General features: G+C 35.3%; 1 protein-coding gene across 2 annotated transcripts in view; it reads left to right on the forward strand.

The window, feature by feature from the left end:
- Nucleotides 1–14,887, forward strand: part of MED13L (mediator complex subunit 13L) — a 260,578-nt gene that overhangs the window by 133,237 nt on the left and 112,454 nt on the right. For both annotated transcript variants that reach the window (XM_045846637.1, XM_045846643.1), the window contains exons 3-4: nucleotides 1,310–1,394; nucleotides 13,431–13,514. In XM_045846637.1, the coding sequence (XP_045702593.1) occupies nucleotides 1,310–1,394; nucleotides 13,431–13,514 (169 nt within the window). The remainder of the gene's footprint in view (nucleotides 1–1,309; nucleotides 1,395–13,430; nucleotides 13,515–14,887) is intronic.

The raw sequence follows: 14,887 nt of genomic DNA on the forward strand, positions 1-14,887 counted from the left end.
CTTCTGCCGCCTCAACCCCCACAGGTTTTTATAGCCAGAGGTTTTGAGGCCTTAGTTCCCCACACTGGAACCCTGGGTTGCACAGTCTGTCTCACTCCCCAGTTGTTCTTCCCAGTTTATCCCCATAGAAATGTGGGACCGCCCAATCCACCAGCCACTTCCTCACCTGCCCCGGTCCTCCAGCTGCCCTGCAGCCTTGCTGCGAGTCCTCTCCACCCCAGCTGCCTATCTCCACCCCTCCTTCCAGTCTGGGTGAATGTTTCTTCTTTTAACCCCTTGGTTGTCAGACTTCCATACAGTTCGATTTTCTGGCAGTTCTGGTTGTGAGTTTTTTTTGTTTTGTTTTGTTTTTAAATGTTGTCCTTCTTTTGGTTATGCATGGAGGCAAAGTGTATATACCTACGCCTCCATCTTGGCCTGAAGTCCTGGATTTAACATGTGTTTTAATCCTGTCAGGATTTTCTCTGGTGAATGCTTTTGTCAAGATAACAAGTAGAAGGGAGAGGAAATTTTCTTCTACAAATGTCTTTTCTATCCTTCCAATTTTTTGCTATCTCGAGTTGAATTAATACAATTTAAAAGAAAATTAGCTATCATCTTTAGGGTGTTTTATATCTTTTCATGTATGAAAAGAACATTAGGAATGCATGGGCATTGTCAGTCTATTGGATTCTCTTGGTGTTAGTTACTTGTGGCTCAATGTTATAATATATTTCAAAGGGAAGTACAGTATTTACCCAAATGTCAAACATTAATGAAATTATGAGTTTAGGAAATAAATTGGTGTTATATTAAGATTTAATTTTCTGATATTCTCCCTAAAATCATGTCCTTAAATCCTGTTCAGGTAATTGCCTTCAAAACATTTAAAAAGTTTTGTGTAACTCTGACATTATTGGGTATTTTTCCTTTTGATTTTCCCTGTGAAAATACATGTGATAACCTTGGTATTAATTCTGTTTAAATACCTTTAAATAGGACTTTAACAAAATTAGTCTTTGTAACACTATAAGGTAGAAAGATTGATTTGAGAATTTCAAGTGACTTTAAACTTGGAATAAGCAGGTTGGAAAGACTTCTGTGGGAGAGGGAGTCTATTCCATGTCTGTATTTCAAAGACTTTAAAATCTAAACACATATTTCCTTCAGTATCTTGTATTTTATGACTTTGAAATATTTGCCTTCCTTCTTCTGTTTCAGTATGAAATAATTTATTTACATTTACTCATTCACTTTGCTTTAGAAGAAATGTAAAGTTTGTTTTTATTTGGATGCCTGCTTATTGGTTCATTTTTCTTTTTTTTTTCAGTTGTGGAAGAGGGACTTTGGGAAAATGGCCTTTCCTATGAATGTCGGACGCTACTCTTCAAAGCGATCCACAATCTGTTAGAAAGGTAAGAGAAGGAACGGCGCCAAGGTGGTTGTGAGAAACCTCAGTGTAATGCTAGGCACTCAGAGGGTTCCTGTAGTCCTTAAAATGCTTTCATGAAGCTTTATAAAAATAAAATTTTATAAATCTCTTTTATATTGATACAATTTCAGAGTGAGAGAATTTTCAGGAATAGCACAAAGCACTTCATATATCCTTTTACACAAATTTACCGGTAGTTTTTATTTGCCCAGTTTGCTTTATAATTAATTAGTATGATTGCTTGTCCTAAAACCTTCTCCCCTGGGTGTGTGTGTATGCTCACACATGTGTGTATAACACACACACACATTATTCTCTGAACCATTAGCATCATTTGCATATATTGGTAAAATACCATTATCAAATCTGTAGTTCACTTCCAGTGTTATCAGTTGTCCAGTTATGTTCTTTATAGCTTCACCTTCCTTCCCCAGGATCCAGTCCATGATCATGCGTTATATTTAGTTCACATGCTCTTTAAGTCCACAAGAGTTCCTTAGCTTTTCTCTTTCTTTCTTGACATTGACATTTTGAATGAGTTCAGGCCATATGTTTTATATGAAGTCCCTCAATTTGATATAGTTTCCTCATGATTAGATAGATTTAGGTTATGCTTTTTAGTAGGAATACCATAGAAGTGATATTGTGTCCTTCTCAGTGTATCATAGTAGGAGGCCCAGGATTTCAATATTTCATTTTTAATGACATAAACATTGTTGATCACTTGTCTGAGGTGATAATTTTGCTAGGTTTCACCAGTGCAAATTAATAAGTACTTGTTAACTATATTGCTTAATTCTGTCTTTATAATTAATCATTTTGTGGCCAAATCCAAAGAGATTGTATAATAATCCTGTTATTAAATTTTGACTCACTTGTTTTAGCCTCTATTGGTGGTCTTTGTCTAAATTAGTTATTACTTCTATGGCTGTACTGTTAATTTTCAAATGCTACTGTGCCTTCTACTTTTATTAGTTGCCATTCTATTGAAAGGAAGAGTTTTCCATTTCTCCCATGTACAACTGTATTTATGTCTTTATCTCCCTTAATCTTTATCTCTGTATAAATTTGGAAAGTGGATTTCTGTGTTATCCAATAGCTTATAATTGATTACCATTATTTATTTTGATGCTTGAGTTCTTTCACATTTGGCCAGGGGAAGCCCCTTAATGATGGCTCCTATGTTTTTTGAGTTGTTCTCATCATTGTTTGAGCTCTTGTTACTTCCTGGCATAACAGTATGTTCAGGCTCAGGGTTGTGTTTTAAGGGAAGAACTAGATAAGAAAGAATGAGTTAGTTCTATGGAAAATCTTTTCCACCTCTCTTCCTGAGTTTATATATAGTACTTCTAGGTGGTCATAAGACATTCTAGTATCATTGTTTCTTATCTAAGCTATTGTCTAGGGTAGTATCACTATACTATCACTGCTTAGGATTTTTAAGCTACAGTTGATAAGTTGTCATCATTTAAGTCACTCAGAAAGACCTTTCCCACAATATTTACCTGTATTTTCATTCTGAATTTTAGTTCCTACCTCTGTGATTTGGAGTAGACATAGAGGCTACCTGTTACTAAGGGCAGTATATTTTAGAAGCATTGGCTTTATGAGTTGTATTAATACTCTTACATATTCCAGAATATGTAAGAGAATTTGGTAATTCTCTCTCCTACTGCAAAAGAGAACAAAATCCAAGCATAGTACATACAAGGTCCAGGAAAATCTGGAAATTTTACTGTTTTCATAATCTTCTGCCAGAATCAATCTCTTATATCTATAAAGTAATTAATGTATCTTTAAACACAATCCTTTTCACATAAGTTTTTAATTTATAAGGGACAAAGTACCTATTTTAAAAATTGTATTTGCTGTGTTATTTTTTATAATTTAATTTAACAAAAATACTAATGAATTTGTGGTTGAATTGTATTTTCAGTTTATTATTTTTTTTAATTTTAAAAAAGATTTTATTTATTTATTTTTAGACAGGGGAAGGGAGGGAGAAAGAGAGAGAAACATCAATGTGTGGTTGGTTCTCGTGTGGTCCCCATTGGGGACCTGGCCTACAACCCAGGCATGTGCCCTGACTGGAAATCGAACCTACAACCCTTTGGTTTGCAGCCTGTGCTCAATTCACTGAGCTACGCAAGAGCAAGGCTAGTTTTTTGTATTTTAAATGGTAGCATGTTTTGGGTGGGAGAAATTAGAAAGCAGAAAGCAGAAACACTGGGAGAGGAGAAATGCAGATAATTCATTTATTCTGTGCTCATGAGTACAGAATTGGTGATAAAAACTGAAGTCCAGGTCAAAATGAATTATTTTATAAGAAAGTTAATTGTGACATATGCAATATGCCTTGTAATAAAAGCTTGGGATAGTTCTAAAGGACTTTAGGTTAGACCTTGGTTTGATTTCAGGATCTGTTACTTGGGCCAGTTACCCTAACCTCACTAAGTCTTAGTTAGTGCCCTTTAAATTAAGTATAGAAGCATTGGTTTCTTGCGTTCTTGCTTGGTGGTATATATGATGTACATTGAATAATATTCGGCCTATTGTTAATGTTCAATAATTATTAATTCCTTTATGCCATAAATATTATTTTGCATATTTTGACTTCAATCATCTTATAAGATTTTATTTTGAAACAAATAAAACAATGCTTATTTTAGAAAACAATAATCAAACCGGCTCTTAAAATGAAAATGTTGTGATTTTTTTTTGAAAAATTGTAGTTATTCTTTTGTGCTTTAAAATAACTTTTAAGTATCTGTGTTCTATGAATGAAAATTACCCTACTTATGAGGCAGGGAAGCATTTTAAATGGTTGTTTTTAGCATTCTTTATTCACTGCCAATAGAAAGTGGATTGGCTAATACACGCTTGCCCTTTTGTTGTTCTTATAGCTTAGACCATTTGCTGTAACTTAGTTACTGTTTACAGCCTCAGTTTATTGAAATACAGTTTACTCTCATTTTCAGCAATTTTCTGTTATGCCATTCCATTTCCATTCAGATAACATCCACGTGGTTTCCCAGTGTGGATGTTTTGAATTTCTGGCATAGAAAGCCAGAAGTAGTTATTGAAACAGATCACCAAGGAATTATCCCTTGAAGGGTATTTGTGCTTCCTGAACCATTTTTTTTTTTAGTTTGCCTATTAAAAGCTTGTACAAGTGATTTATTTTTTCAACTTTTTACTTAAGCATACAGATTTAATTAAAAGGGAATTTCGTGAAGGACCTTGAGAGCTCTCACTTTATAGCTAAGCAGGAGGCATATACAATCAACCTATCTTCCAAAAGGTGGTGTTGGTTAGTGTATACAGAATCATAAGTCACTGCATTGGTTTATTAAAAATAATTTCACTACAGAAATTCAGGTAATGTTGTGGACTTCACACAGAATAAGAATTTCATGTCTAGTTGCTGTTGATTGGTACTGAGGTAAAACTGTATTGATACAGTGTAGAGTATTTTAGATTCTAGGGTAATATGATTTCAGATATTTTATCATTCATTTACTCCTTTCTTCTATAACTCTTCACTGTTTGCATATGTTATATTGTGTACGTGTGCCAGTGTTATATCTGCCATAAAAAACCACACACACACACACACACACACACACACATCAGGGCTGCTTATTCATGAGCTTTTTCCATTGAGGGTTCCTATGGAAGCTAACATATCTGGCTTTAATTTTATATATCTCTATAGGAGCATACATTTCTAGAAGTCCATTTTTTCACAGCCTCCAGAGACAGATATTTTGGGTCTTGGCTCTGCCAGTTGTGTAACTGTATGATTTGGAAGAGTGACTCAAGCTCACTGAGCCCCTGTTCTTTACCTATAAAATGGCGAAGGACTGTTTTGCTCAACACGGAGTTCAGTAATGGTTAACTGCTGTTACTGTCAGCCACTGGAAGTGTTGGTGTCAGTTTTCAGAGTCGGGCACAACATTAAAAGTCAGTCTGTTTATCTAGGTGATTCTGGAGTCCCATTCTATAATACCCTTTTTATGTGCTCATGTATTCTTTCCTGGAATACTCTGGTTATATGAGCACAGCTTCCCAAAGAAGGTCTTTTCATCTGTGGAGAGCATTCATTGTTAGAAAGTCTTTCTTATGCTGAGCAGAAATCTGTCACCCTATAACTTCATTTCTTATCTTAATTCTTTTCTTTGGGGTCATGTGTAATTTATCTAATTCTACTTGCATGTGGTTCTCATTCTACAACATTGAACCCCCAACCTTTCCTTCAGTCTTCCAGATATTTCTCTAATCAGTCCCATTCTCTTCATTTTGGTTGCCACTGGCCTACTTTTAAGGTATAATGTGTTTCATGAGGTTTTGCAGTGGCCTCTTTCACCAATCAGGTTAGGCTCAGTTATGCTTCAGAAACAAAAGACCTGAAAGATCTTACTATCTTACAACAATTGAGGTTTATCTTGCTCATGCTGCTTGTCCATTGTGAGTCCTTTACTACAGCACTGTCTTTCCTGCGGGCAGGAATCATGCTGACAGGGCAGCCCTGTCAAAGATTTGCTGAGCTCTTTGCAGTGAGGGCAGTGGTGTAATAGCCCATTGAAGCCTCTGTTCAAAAGTGGCGTATGTCATTTGTGCTCACATTTTACTGGCCAAGATATTTACCACCAAAGTCAAAAGGATGAGAAAGTAATATCAGTTAGTGGGAGGCACCAACATCTCATGGCCAAGCTTGATGTCAGTGAGAGAGGGAAGGGATAGCACATATTTGGGAAAAGGGTGCAGTCTACCATCCTATCAATTAAGGCCATCTCCCTTCTAATAATCTACTCTACAAACAGGTGTAGGTTGTGTTACCTTAACACAGATATATTTCTAAAGCACAATTATGAATGTATTTATACATGTTTTTAAAAACTGAGCCATATTGGCTGCTTTTGGTATTTTTTTCTTTTGTGAATTCTTAGAATTTCAATATTTGAATATTTAGGCCTTCCAACTATTATAATTTTAGATCATGCAGTCATCCTTTTTATTTTCCTTCCTGAGAAAGTAATATGAGCTTCCTCTTTTCTTAATGATTGATTATCTCTTTCTGGCAAATTGCCCAGAATGATGACATATCATTAATTTGCTTTTTATTTACATAGAATCTCTGCTAATTTGACTTGATTCTTCCCCTTTCGTCCTCTCCTTCCTTCCCTCTCCATCTGTTGTACTAGTTCAGATTGTTTTTCATCAGGTTTTGCAACTTAGCGGGATTTTGTTACATATTTGTAATGAATTTATCAAAGGTTACTCTTAGTATTTTAAGTTTAGGTTGTCTCACACTGCTCACTAATGGGAAAATACTTTGGCTGGGACTAGATACGGGAAAACAGAAATCTGCCATCTTTTCTTGAGGCGTTTCTTCATTCAGCATTTTTAGTATTATAGATTTAATGACTATTACTCTTATGTTATTCTAATTTGTATAGTTTTTATAATATACCATATCCTTCTCACCAGACTAGCTAAATGAAGTAAAACAGTGGGTTAAATAGTTAAAAAACAAACAGACCAGGAAACGTATGCAGTTCTTTTCACCCAGAGTTTTTGCTGTTGCCTCGGTGATTTGTACCATCTATGGAACTTAGGAACATCTTGCTTTTGTACCTTCATAGAAATATTTTAAATGTTGTAATGCTGTCAAATTGGCTTTTTTTGTGTGGTAGTAGACTTTAATTTTAGTTTCTTAAGTTTTTAGAATAAAACATAAACTGATATTGGAAAAGTATTTTTTCTTTATAACATGCAAATCATTGCTTTGCACACAATAGAAGATCACATGGGTCTTTTGAAGCCGTTGTACTCTGTCCTGTCCAAGCTTGCTTAGAGAGACTTTACTCTGTGGGTTTCTGACATTTGTAAAACATAATGGCTCTTCCAAGTAGTCCACTGGTGCTGTTTTCCTAGTGGATTGTCAGCACACTCACCCCTCAGTAGTTTGTAACACAGCTGTAAAGTTGCTTTTGGCCCAGAGCCTCTTGCTTTGCCAAGAGTTGCTGTTTAGAGTGAAGATACTCATTTGTAAAAATTAAATAAAATGAAAATTGGAATTATAATTATGGTAACGACATCTTTGTAAAGTACTAGCTTTTAATGCCCTGTGGTATCGTGGTCCAATAGAGGTGATCATCAGAGGGCAAATGAGCGATGTCCCTAGATGTGGTGAGCCAAGGATTTCAAGATAATAAACATACAGGGGTGGGCAAAAGCAGATTTATAGTTGTGATACAAATAAATAATATAATAATTAATAAATAATAATACAAGAATAAAATATGTGTTTTGTGTACTCACAGCGGTGAACTTATTTTGCCCACCCTGTATTCAGTAGAGCACAGTGGTAGGTACAGCCGTGGGTGAAGAAGTGGTGATATATCATTGCAACATTGAGAGTCCTTGAGGATAATGTGGTGACAGGAGCAGGATGTGAGTAATCAGTAAAATCCCATTTTATTAAATTGTGACAGTGTGCACTTCTCTAAAGGACCGTAGGAAAATGAGTCTTTAGACCTAAGGGGCATATGCTTTAAAGGAACAGACACTAGACATTAAAAACACAGTGAATGAAAGCACATGTCCAATTGTAAATGAATAGAGAGAAACATGTTCACCGTAAAACTAATCATTTTATCTATTTAATATCTTTAGGACAGGGAAAGATTAAGACTTTAAATTTTTTAAAGAGTAAAAAAATTTTGTGTGGTTCTTTGGAATTGCATTAGAATGGATGTTTCAGGTGAGGCTAGGCCTACGTTAAGAGCCTCACCTTACACAAATTTGGGAGAGGACTGGAATAATAGGGTTTGCTTGGCTAGATAGAGGAGGCAGCATCCACTAGGGCACAGCAGGAACCCAGTGGAATGGAGATAGAAGGAATTGGTTGAAAGGTTTCTTCAGCCCCTAAATGATACGGGTTTCTGTTATCTGCTTGGGAATTGGGAGCACTGCAGTTTCTAGAAAGCAGACTTCTTTGCATATGTATTTGGCATAGATTAGGGTAGGAAGGAAAGGGCTTTTGATGATGGTGAGGTTATTCTGTTTTGAAGTTATATAAAAGTAGTCTACCTGAGCAGCTCTGTAACTATATGATAACACTCAAGTGCAGTTTGGTTGAGGGGTGTGGTAGAGGAACACTATCCTTGGACTTGAATCTATGAAAACTGACAAATCTGCATAATTTCGTAATTTTAGGGGCACAGAAGTAGCCAGAGATGGGGTGTCTCCCTTCTAAATCTAACTGTCCCATCTGGGAAATGGCTTGCTGAGCTACTGCTGTGACACCTGTCATCTTATATGAGGTCTACCCATGGCTTTAGGATTAGAGATTGGTGTTTGCCATCTTTGGAGTCAAGTTACTCTCAAGGTTAATTATTTAGAGCCATATGGCATAATGTGCACATGCACACACATGCACAACCTGATTTCATTTCCATTTTCTAGCAGGTTTTTCTTCTTGAGACAGTGATTTTGTGAGCAGTAGTAGGGATCTGGGAATTATTTCTAAAGAGAAATGCTTTCCTAGTACTGTTGCTTGAAGAACATTTTAAAGGAAATGATTTGAGAGAGAGAGAGAGGGGGGTGCAGAGAGAGACAGAGACATTGATTTGTTGTTCCACTTGTTTATGCATCATTGGTTGATTCTTGTATGTGCCCTGACTGGGGATTGAACCCTCAACCCTGGCATATCAGGACAGTGCTCTAACCAGTGCTTGAGCCATCTGGCCAAGGCCCTTGAACGTTTTTATAAATCAGGAGTTACATAGTGATCTTGTAAGATAATATTGTACTACTTTATAAAATTACCTTTTATCTTAATGCTAAGGTAATTTTGAAAATCTCAATAATAATGACTGGGATTACTAAATGGACAGCCAGGGTTAACTGATATGTATTCTTAGCACTATGTATGATATTAATTTACGGCAGTTTTTTGGCAGATGGAATATGTTTGCGAGGTTTATTTATTTCAGTTAAATATAAATTGTTTCCACTTAAAAATAATAAAATACAGATTGATAAGATATACAAAAGGGAAATTGTACTTTTGATCTTTAAATTTTTCATCTTAGATTTATCTCTTTTAAAAAACTTTACTGTATTCTCTCCTTCAAGTATAATTAAAGCATGTGGGTAGTAATGCTAGTCTTTCAAAACATTTTTTAGCATCTATGTGATTCCCTACATATTGAATATCTTGGCTATAAAGAAGGGAAATACATAGATTTTTTTCCTCTTTGAATAGAGTGTCCATCCCATAGCGAGAACACATAAATAAAAGAAAATTAAAATAATAGTATGAGGCTCTTTATGGTTTGTGGTTACAAACAAGAAGAATAACATTATTATATAATGAGTAGGAAAACACCCTTGGTATATAGCATTCATTTCTCAGATAATTATTGAGCCACCTACTAGGACAAAGAACATAAAGTATATTACATAATGGACACTTAAATATGTGTTAATACTGTCAGTGAATAAGATAGATACTGTGTCTTTCCCCAAATTGCTTATAGTTTCTTAGCAGAAAAGAGCCACAGAAATAAATTATTATTGTACAAGTCAGTTGTGAAAGTGCTGATTTGCAGATATTAGACTACTGAGCAGGCTGACCTGGGACAGGAGAGATGAACAGATTTAAATAGATAAGGAAGGGGTAGAATGGGACAAGAGAAGGATTCCAGGCCAAAAGCAGGGTTAGTAGTGATTAATGGTAATATTTAGTGTGGAAGTTCTTAATCTAGGATCTGCTTCAGAGAGTTTACCAATTATGTGGAATTACATGTGATATTTTGTTCTTCCACACATTTTTCAGGAGAAAGAATCTATAATAACCTTCATTAGATTTTTTTTTTAAGTCATAGAATCATGATCCCCAAATGGATTGAGAACTAAGGGCTTACTACCTCATTATAGTCTGCTCTTGAACCATGTGGTCCCAAGTATCTGTCATGTAGAAGGACTGCCTTCCTTAACAAAGACAGCATCCACTTCTCTCTCATATCTTCCCATAACAGACAGAAGGGAGTCTGGTGGAGATAGAGATGAGGTTTGTGAATTTTCTTTTTTGGACCAGCCAGATTTGAGACTTAGGTAATTGAAGAGTGTAGAAATTGATGGTGATGGTTGCTGAGTTCTTTTTACCTGTTTCTTGAATAAAAGGAGACTTTTGGTCATACTTACTCATCTCTGTATCTACCTGAGCAATTGATTGTCTATTGGTTGAGGGGTCAGGAGAGAGAAAAAGAGCATAGCACTCAGCACTTTCAATAATTTGGCCCCAAACTTAGGTAAGGTAGTTGGTGATTTGACTGACTTTTTGCCATATCACTGCTGGCAGCGTGGCTGTGCCTGCTCCCTTATGCAGAGATGTCACTTACAAATTCAGTACCTAGAAAACTGAGTAAAAACATTACTTCATCTAACACAATTGTGTTCTCATGTTTTCCTTTCAGTGTGTAGGAAATCACTGATCACATAAAAACTGATTAGCAGTTGAAAATCACATAAGTAACTTACGATTCTCGTTTGGAACCAGATGGCTTCAGATGGAAGGATCAGTAGTTTCCATGACTGTTTTGTGTAGTAGTGGTAATAACTTTTTGTTGACATTGTTTTGACAAAGAAATAGCATCTGTAGTGGGAACTCCAGGAGATATATTAGTGCAGAGGGTTAGAATCTGGGCATTTTCATGAGATTTTTGCCTTTTGCCTTTGTCCTTGAGCGGTCTTGGCTCTATGCTGCTCCTCCATCCCCCACACTCCTTGTTAGTTCTGGAATGAAATCAGCAAATAAGTTGGTGGCGATTACTTCATAGAAGGGCACGGGTTTTGAAACAGACTTTACACCTTGTCTTCTTTAGTCAAAGATATTTTCCTTTTTTTTCATATTGTCTAAAGCCTTGGATTTTTTTCTATCCATAAACCATAAATTAATGTTATTTTCTCTTTCATTGAATAAATGATTTTTAAAAAAATACTGGCCTTCAAAGATATATATGAGAGGATGAATACTTTATTTAAAGTGGTATTTGTTAAGTGCGGATACATGTCAGAAGAAGACAAGTATAGTGTTTGATGTGATTCTGTACCTGTTACATGCCCTATTGCTTTCATTCTAAGCATCATTGATTTTAAGCTATACCTTCAATTTATAACAGCTTTTGGAGAATAAAGAATCATTAAATAGACTCATCAATTATAAGATGCATCTGGGTTTCAAAAATGAAAGCGTTGAGGATATATGACAGCATGAGAATCAGTGTATGGTAATAGTTTGGCGTCCTGGCTCTATGATCAGAATTACCTGGACTTGATCCCGACAGTGCTGTCTGTTAGCTATGTGACCTTGCCTAGGTGACATTCTCACTGTGCCTCAGCTTCTTCATCTATGGAAATTGACATTATAACATTTATATCATATAGTTACGAGATAAAGGGTGGTGGTAGTAGTAGTGATTGTAGTAATAGTTATTGGTAGTATTATTGGAGGAAGGAACCTGATATCAAACAGTGGAGTTTTTCATTGGTAATATCTATATATATGTAGTCTAGCTTAAAAAATACAGTTAAATCTCGGGGAATAAGCTGTGGAGATACTTTTTCAGTTTTGCTTCTTGAGTACTTTAAGTTTATTTGATATTCCATATTTCCTATCCTAACTTTAATGGGGTCACATATCCTTTAACCCTACAAAGCAAGTTAATTTATAATCTTAGGAAAACAGATTGGGTTACTTTGAAAATGACTTTCAACAATCTTGTAGAAGTTTTCAAAATAAAACCAGTTAAAACCAGTAAGTTTTTTTATGCAGCGGTGCTCCAAATTGTCTCTGCCCATTGGGAGTTACATTGTGGCCAGCGGAAAATATTGCCACTTACTAACCTATCTAACCCTTAATGAGTTGGGTGAAGGTTTGAATTGTTTTCATCATCCTCGATGGTGTGGAAATTACAGTCACGGCCACATGCAGAATTCCCTGACTGTTGAGTAAAGGATTGCTGTACAGCTCTTTCACTGATAGGTAGAACCTTGTATAGAAGAATCACATTAAGCTTTCTGGCAAAACCTATGTCATTTCACTGAATAATGTTAGAGATCACTGCATTTCATCAATTTCAAAATGTATAGTTTCTCCCACAATTTCATATTTTTAAAACCAGGAGTACTCCTTACAAATGATGGCATCTCACAGTTGGCTAGATGGCAGTTATGGTACAGTTGCCATTTGCCTGCACATGAGTGAACTTGGTCAAGGCTGTCTATATTGTTGTCACTTCAGTTTAATTATGTGCATCGTTGGTTGAGTTCAATTGCTATTTAATGTGTCTTCAGAAAGATTACCCCCAATTTGACATTGGAACACAGTGTACACAAAATGTCATGGACACAGAAGCAGGGCACAACTTAGTTATGAGGGTAGCAAATATTTGTTATTGGAGAAATGACTGTAGTTCTTTGCTTTCTTGCAAAGCCACAACCAAGTGCTTTATTATGCCTGCAGAAGGAAAACACCTAAGTAAAATAGGCTCTGCTGTGCTTTTCTTTTTTTAAACTGATCCTTGCAAAGGGTTGCCTATCACATGCCAAGCAAGAAAGACCCAGCATTAAAACTTGTAAAATGGGCATCAGTGACTTGTAAGAATATCTCTGAGGTACTCTTAAGAAATGTTACTTGGACTCCCAGCACTCCTGATGACCCAGAATTGAAGTAATTCAGAAATGTGATTAGGTTTGAAGTAATTCAGAAGTATAATTCAGGAATACATCAACCAATTAATTTTACTTAATAATATATAATAAAAATCTGTATCCAAAGTCAGAAAGTTCTATCAGTAAGTATAATGTAAAAATTTAAGTGATAAGGAAACATTTTGATAGTTTGGTGATGTTTTTACTTCCAAGTGTGTGTTATCTGTGATTATTGATACAGTGACTTTCCAATTTATGACTATATAAAAGTACTTTTTTATGTAAAATTTTGTCATAGGTGCCTAATGGATAAGAACTTCGTTAGGATTGGGAAATGGTTTGTCCGTCCATATGAAAAGGATGAAAAGCCAGTCAACAAAAGGTGAGTGTTTACAATGCTTTTGGGGTTTTTTGGTTTCTTTTGTTTGACCATAACTATCTTTGGTGAAGAGGTTGGTGAGGGAAGCAGCTTATTTATTTATTTTGTAATAATGTTAGTAGTTTAGATGTACTAAAATGGATTCCTTGGTCACATTTTATTAAATACTGTATTATAAAATTTTTGTGGAATATTAAAAATTGAACTGGAAAGATGATTATCAATCATATGATATCAATCAATATGATAATTATCATATTACCTATGTGTAAACTACTTATTACTACACTATTTAGAATTGAAATACTCTGTTTTGTTAATTTTTTTATATTTTTCCTTAAAGTATTATATGGCATAACCTTAAACACAATCAAATGAATTCAAATGGTGACAATATTTATGGAATTGATTGGTGTCCCTTAAAAGTCAGTCAGTACATCCTGGATAATTGTCAAACTAGGACTGTGAATTACTTCTAAATAGTGCTAAACTTTTAATCATCAAAGGCAGTCCTTGATACTAAACAAACATGGAGGTTTGGATTAATTAAACCAGAATCAAAAAACAAAGCCTTCAGAATCAAATATTTAACCTCACTGCTGAACACAACATAGACTTAATTGGAATCATGAGTTGATAGTGATTATTTCATTTCCGAAGAATAGGGTACACAATCTTTATCCTATTTTACTACCCATGATCTTGCCCTAAGCTAGGGGTCTCAGCTCCTGGCTGCAGGTAAAAGCTCTTGCAGCCTTTTATAGTAGCTCTGAGGTTAGAGCTTTTGGGTATTAGCCAGAATTTTGGCTGTCAGTTCTTGCCTCTTTTGGAACGTTTACTTTCTTAATTTCCTTGTTCCTATCGGAGATTCAATTTTCAGCCTTCTCTGCAACATTTAATGTCTTAAAGCTTTGATGAAGTGGTTGTAGGATCTCCTCAGTAACCAAACCTAATTTATGAAAATTTGGGTTTTTTTTTCAAATTAGATAAAATAGAGACTGGCTACCCCACTCCCCCACCTAAAATCACTGTAAACTTCCTTGAAATATTTTTCCTTCATTAGTACATTCTAAATCCTTTAGGATTTACTCAAGAAGTGTATTCAAATAGAACATAGTGTATCCTATTATATATTATGTACAGTATTATCGAAGTTTGTTTGGAAAGGATAGATGCTTTTAGAAATGTGTCAATATGTGGGTATGTAAAGGTGTGTTTCTGTTTACAGATGCTTTGATTGATGGAGAGGGATTTTTTTTTCTTTTATTTATATTGATTTGGTCTAACACAGGTGTTCCAAGGACAAAATTAGTGTTTTCCTTCAATTTTCTGAATGGTTAAAATTGTGGCTTTTAATGTTGATGAGTGAATGGTTA

This window comes from Phyllostomus hastatus, unplaced genomic scaffold (genome assembly GCF_019186645.2).
Source record: "Phyllostomus hastatus isolate PE091 unplaced genomic scaffold, TTU_PhHast_1.1 phas_contig_1162, whole genome shotgun sequence".
Classification (NCBI taxonomy): Eukaryota; Metazoa; Chordata; class Mammalia; order Chiroptera; family Phyllostomidae; genus Phyllostomus; species Phyllostomus hastatus.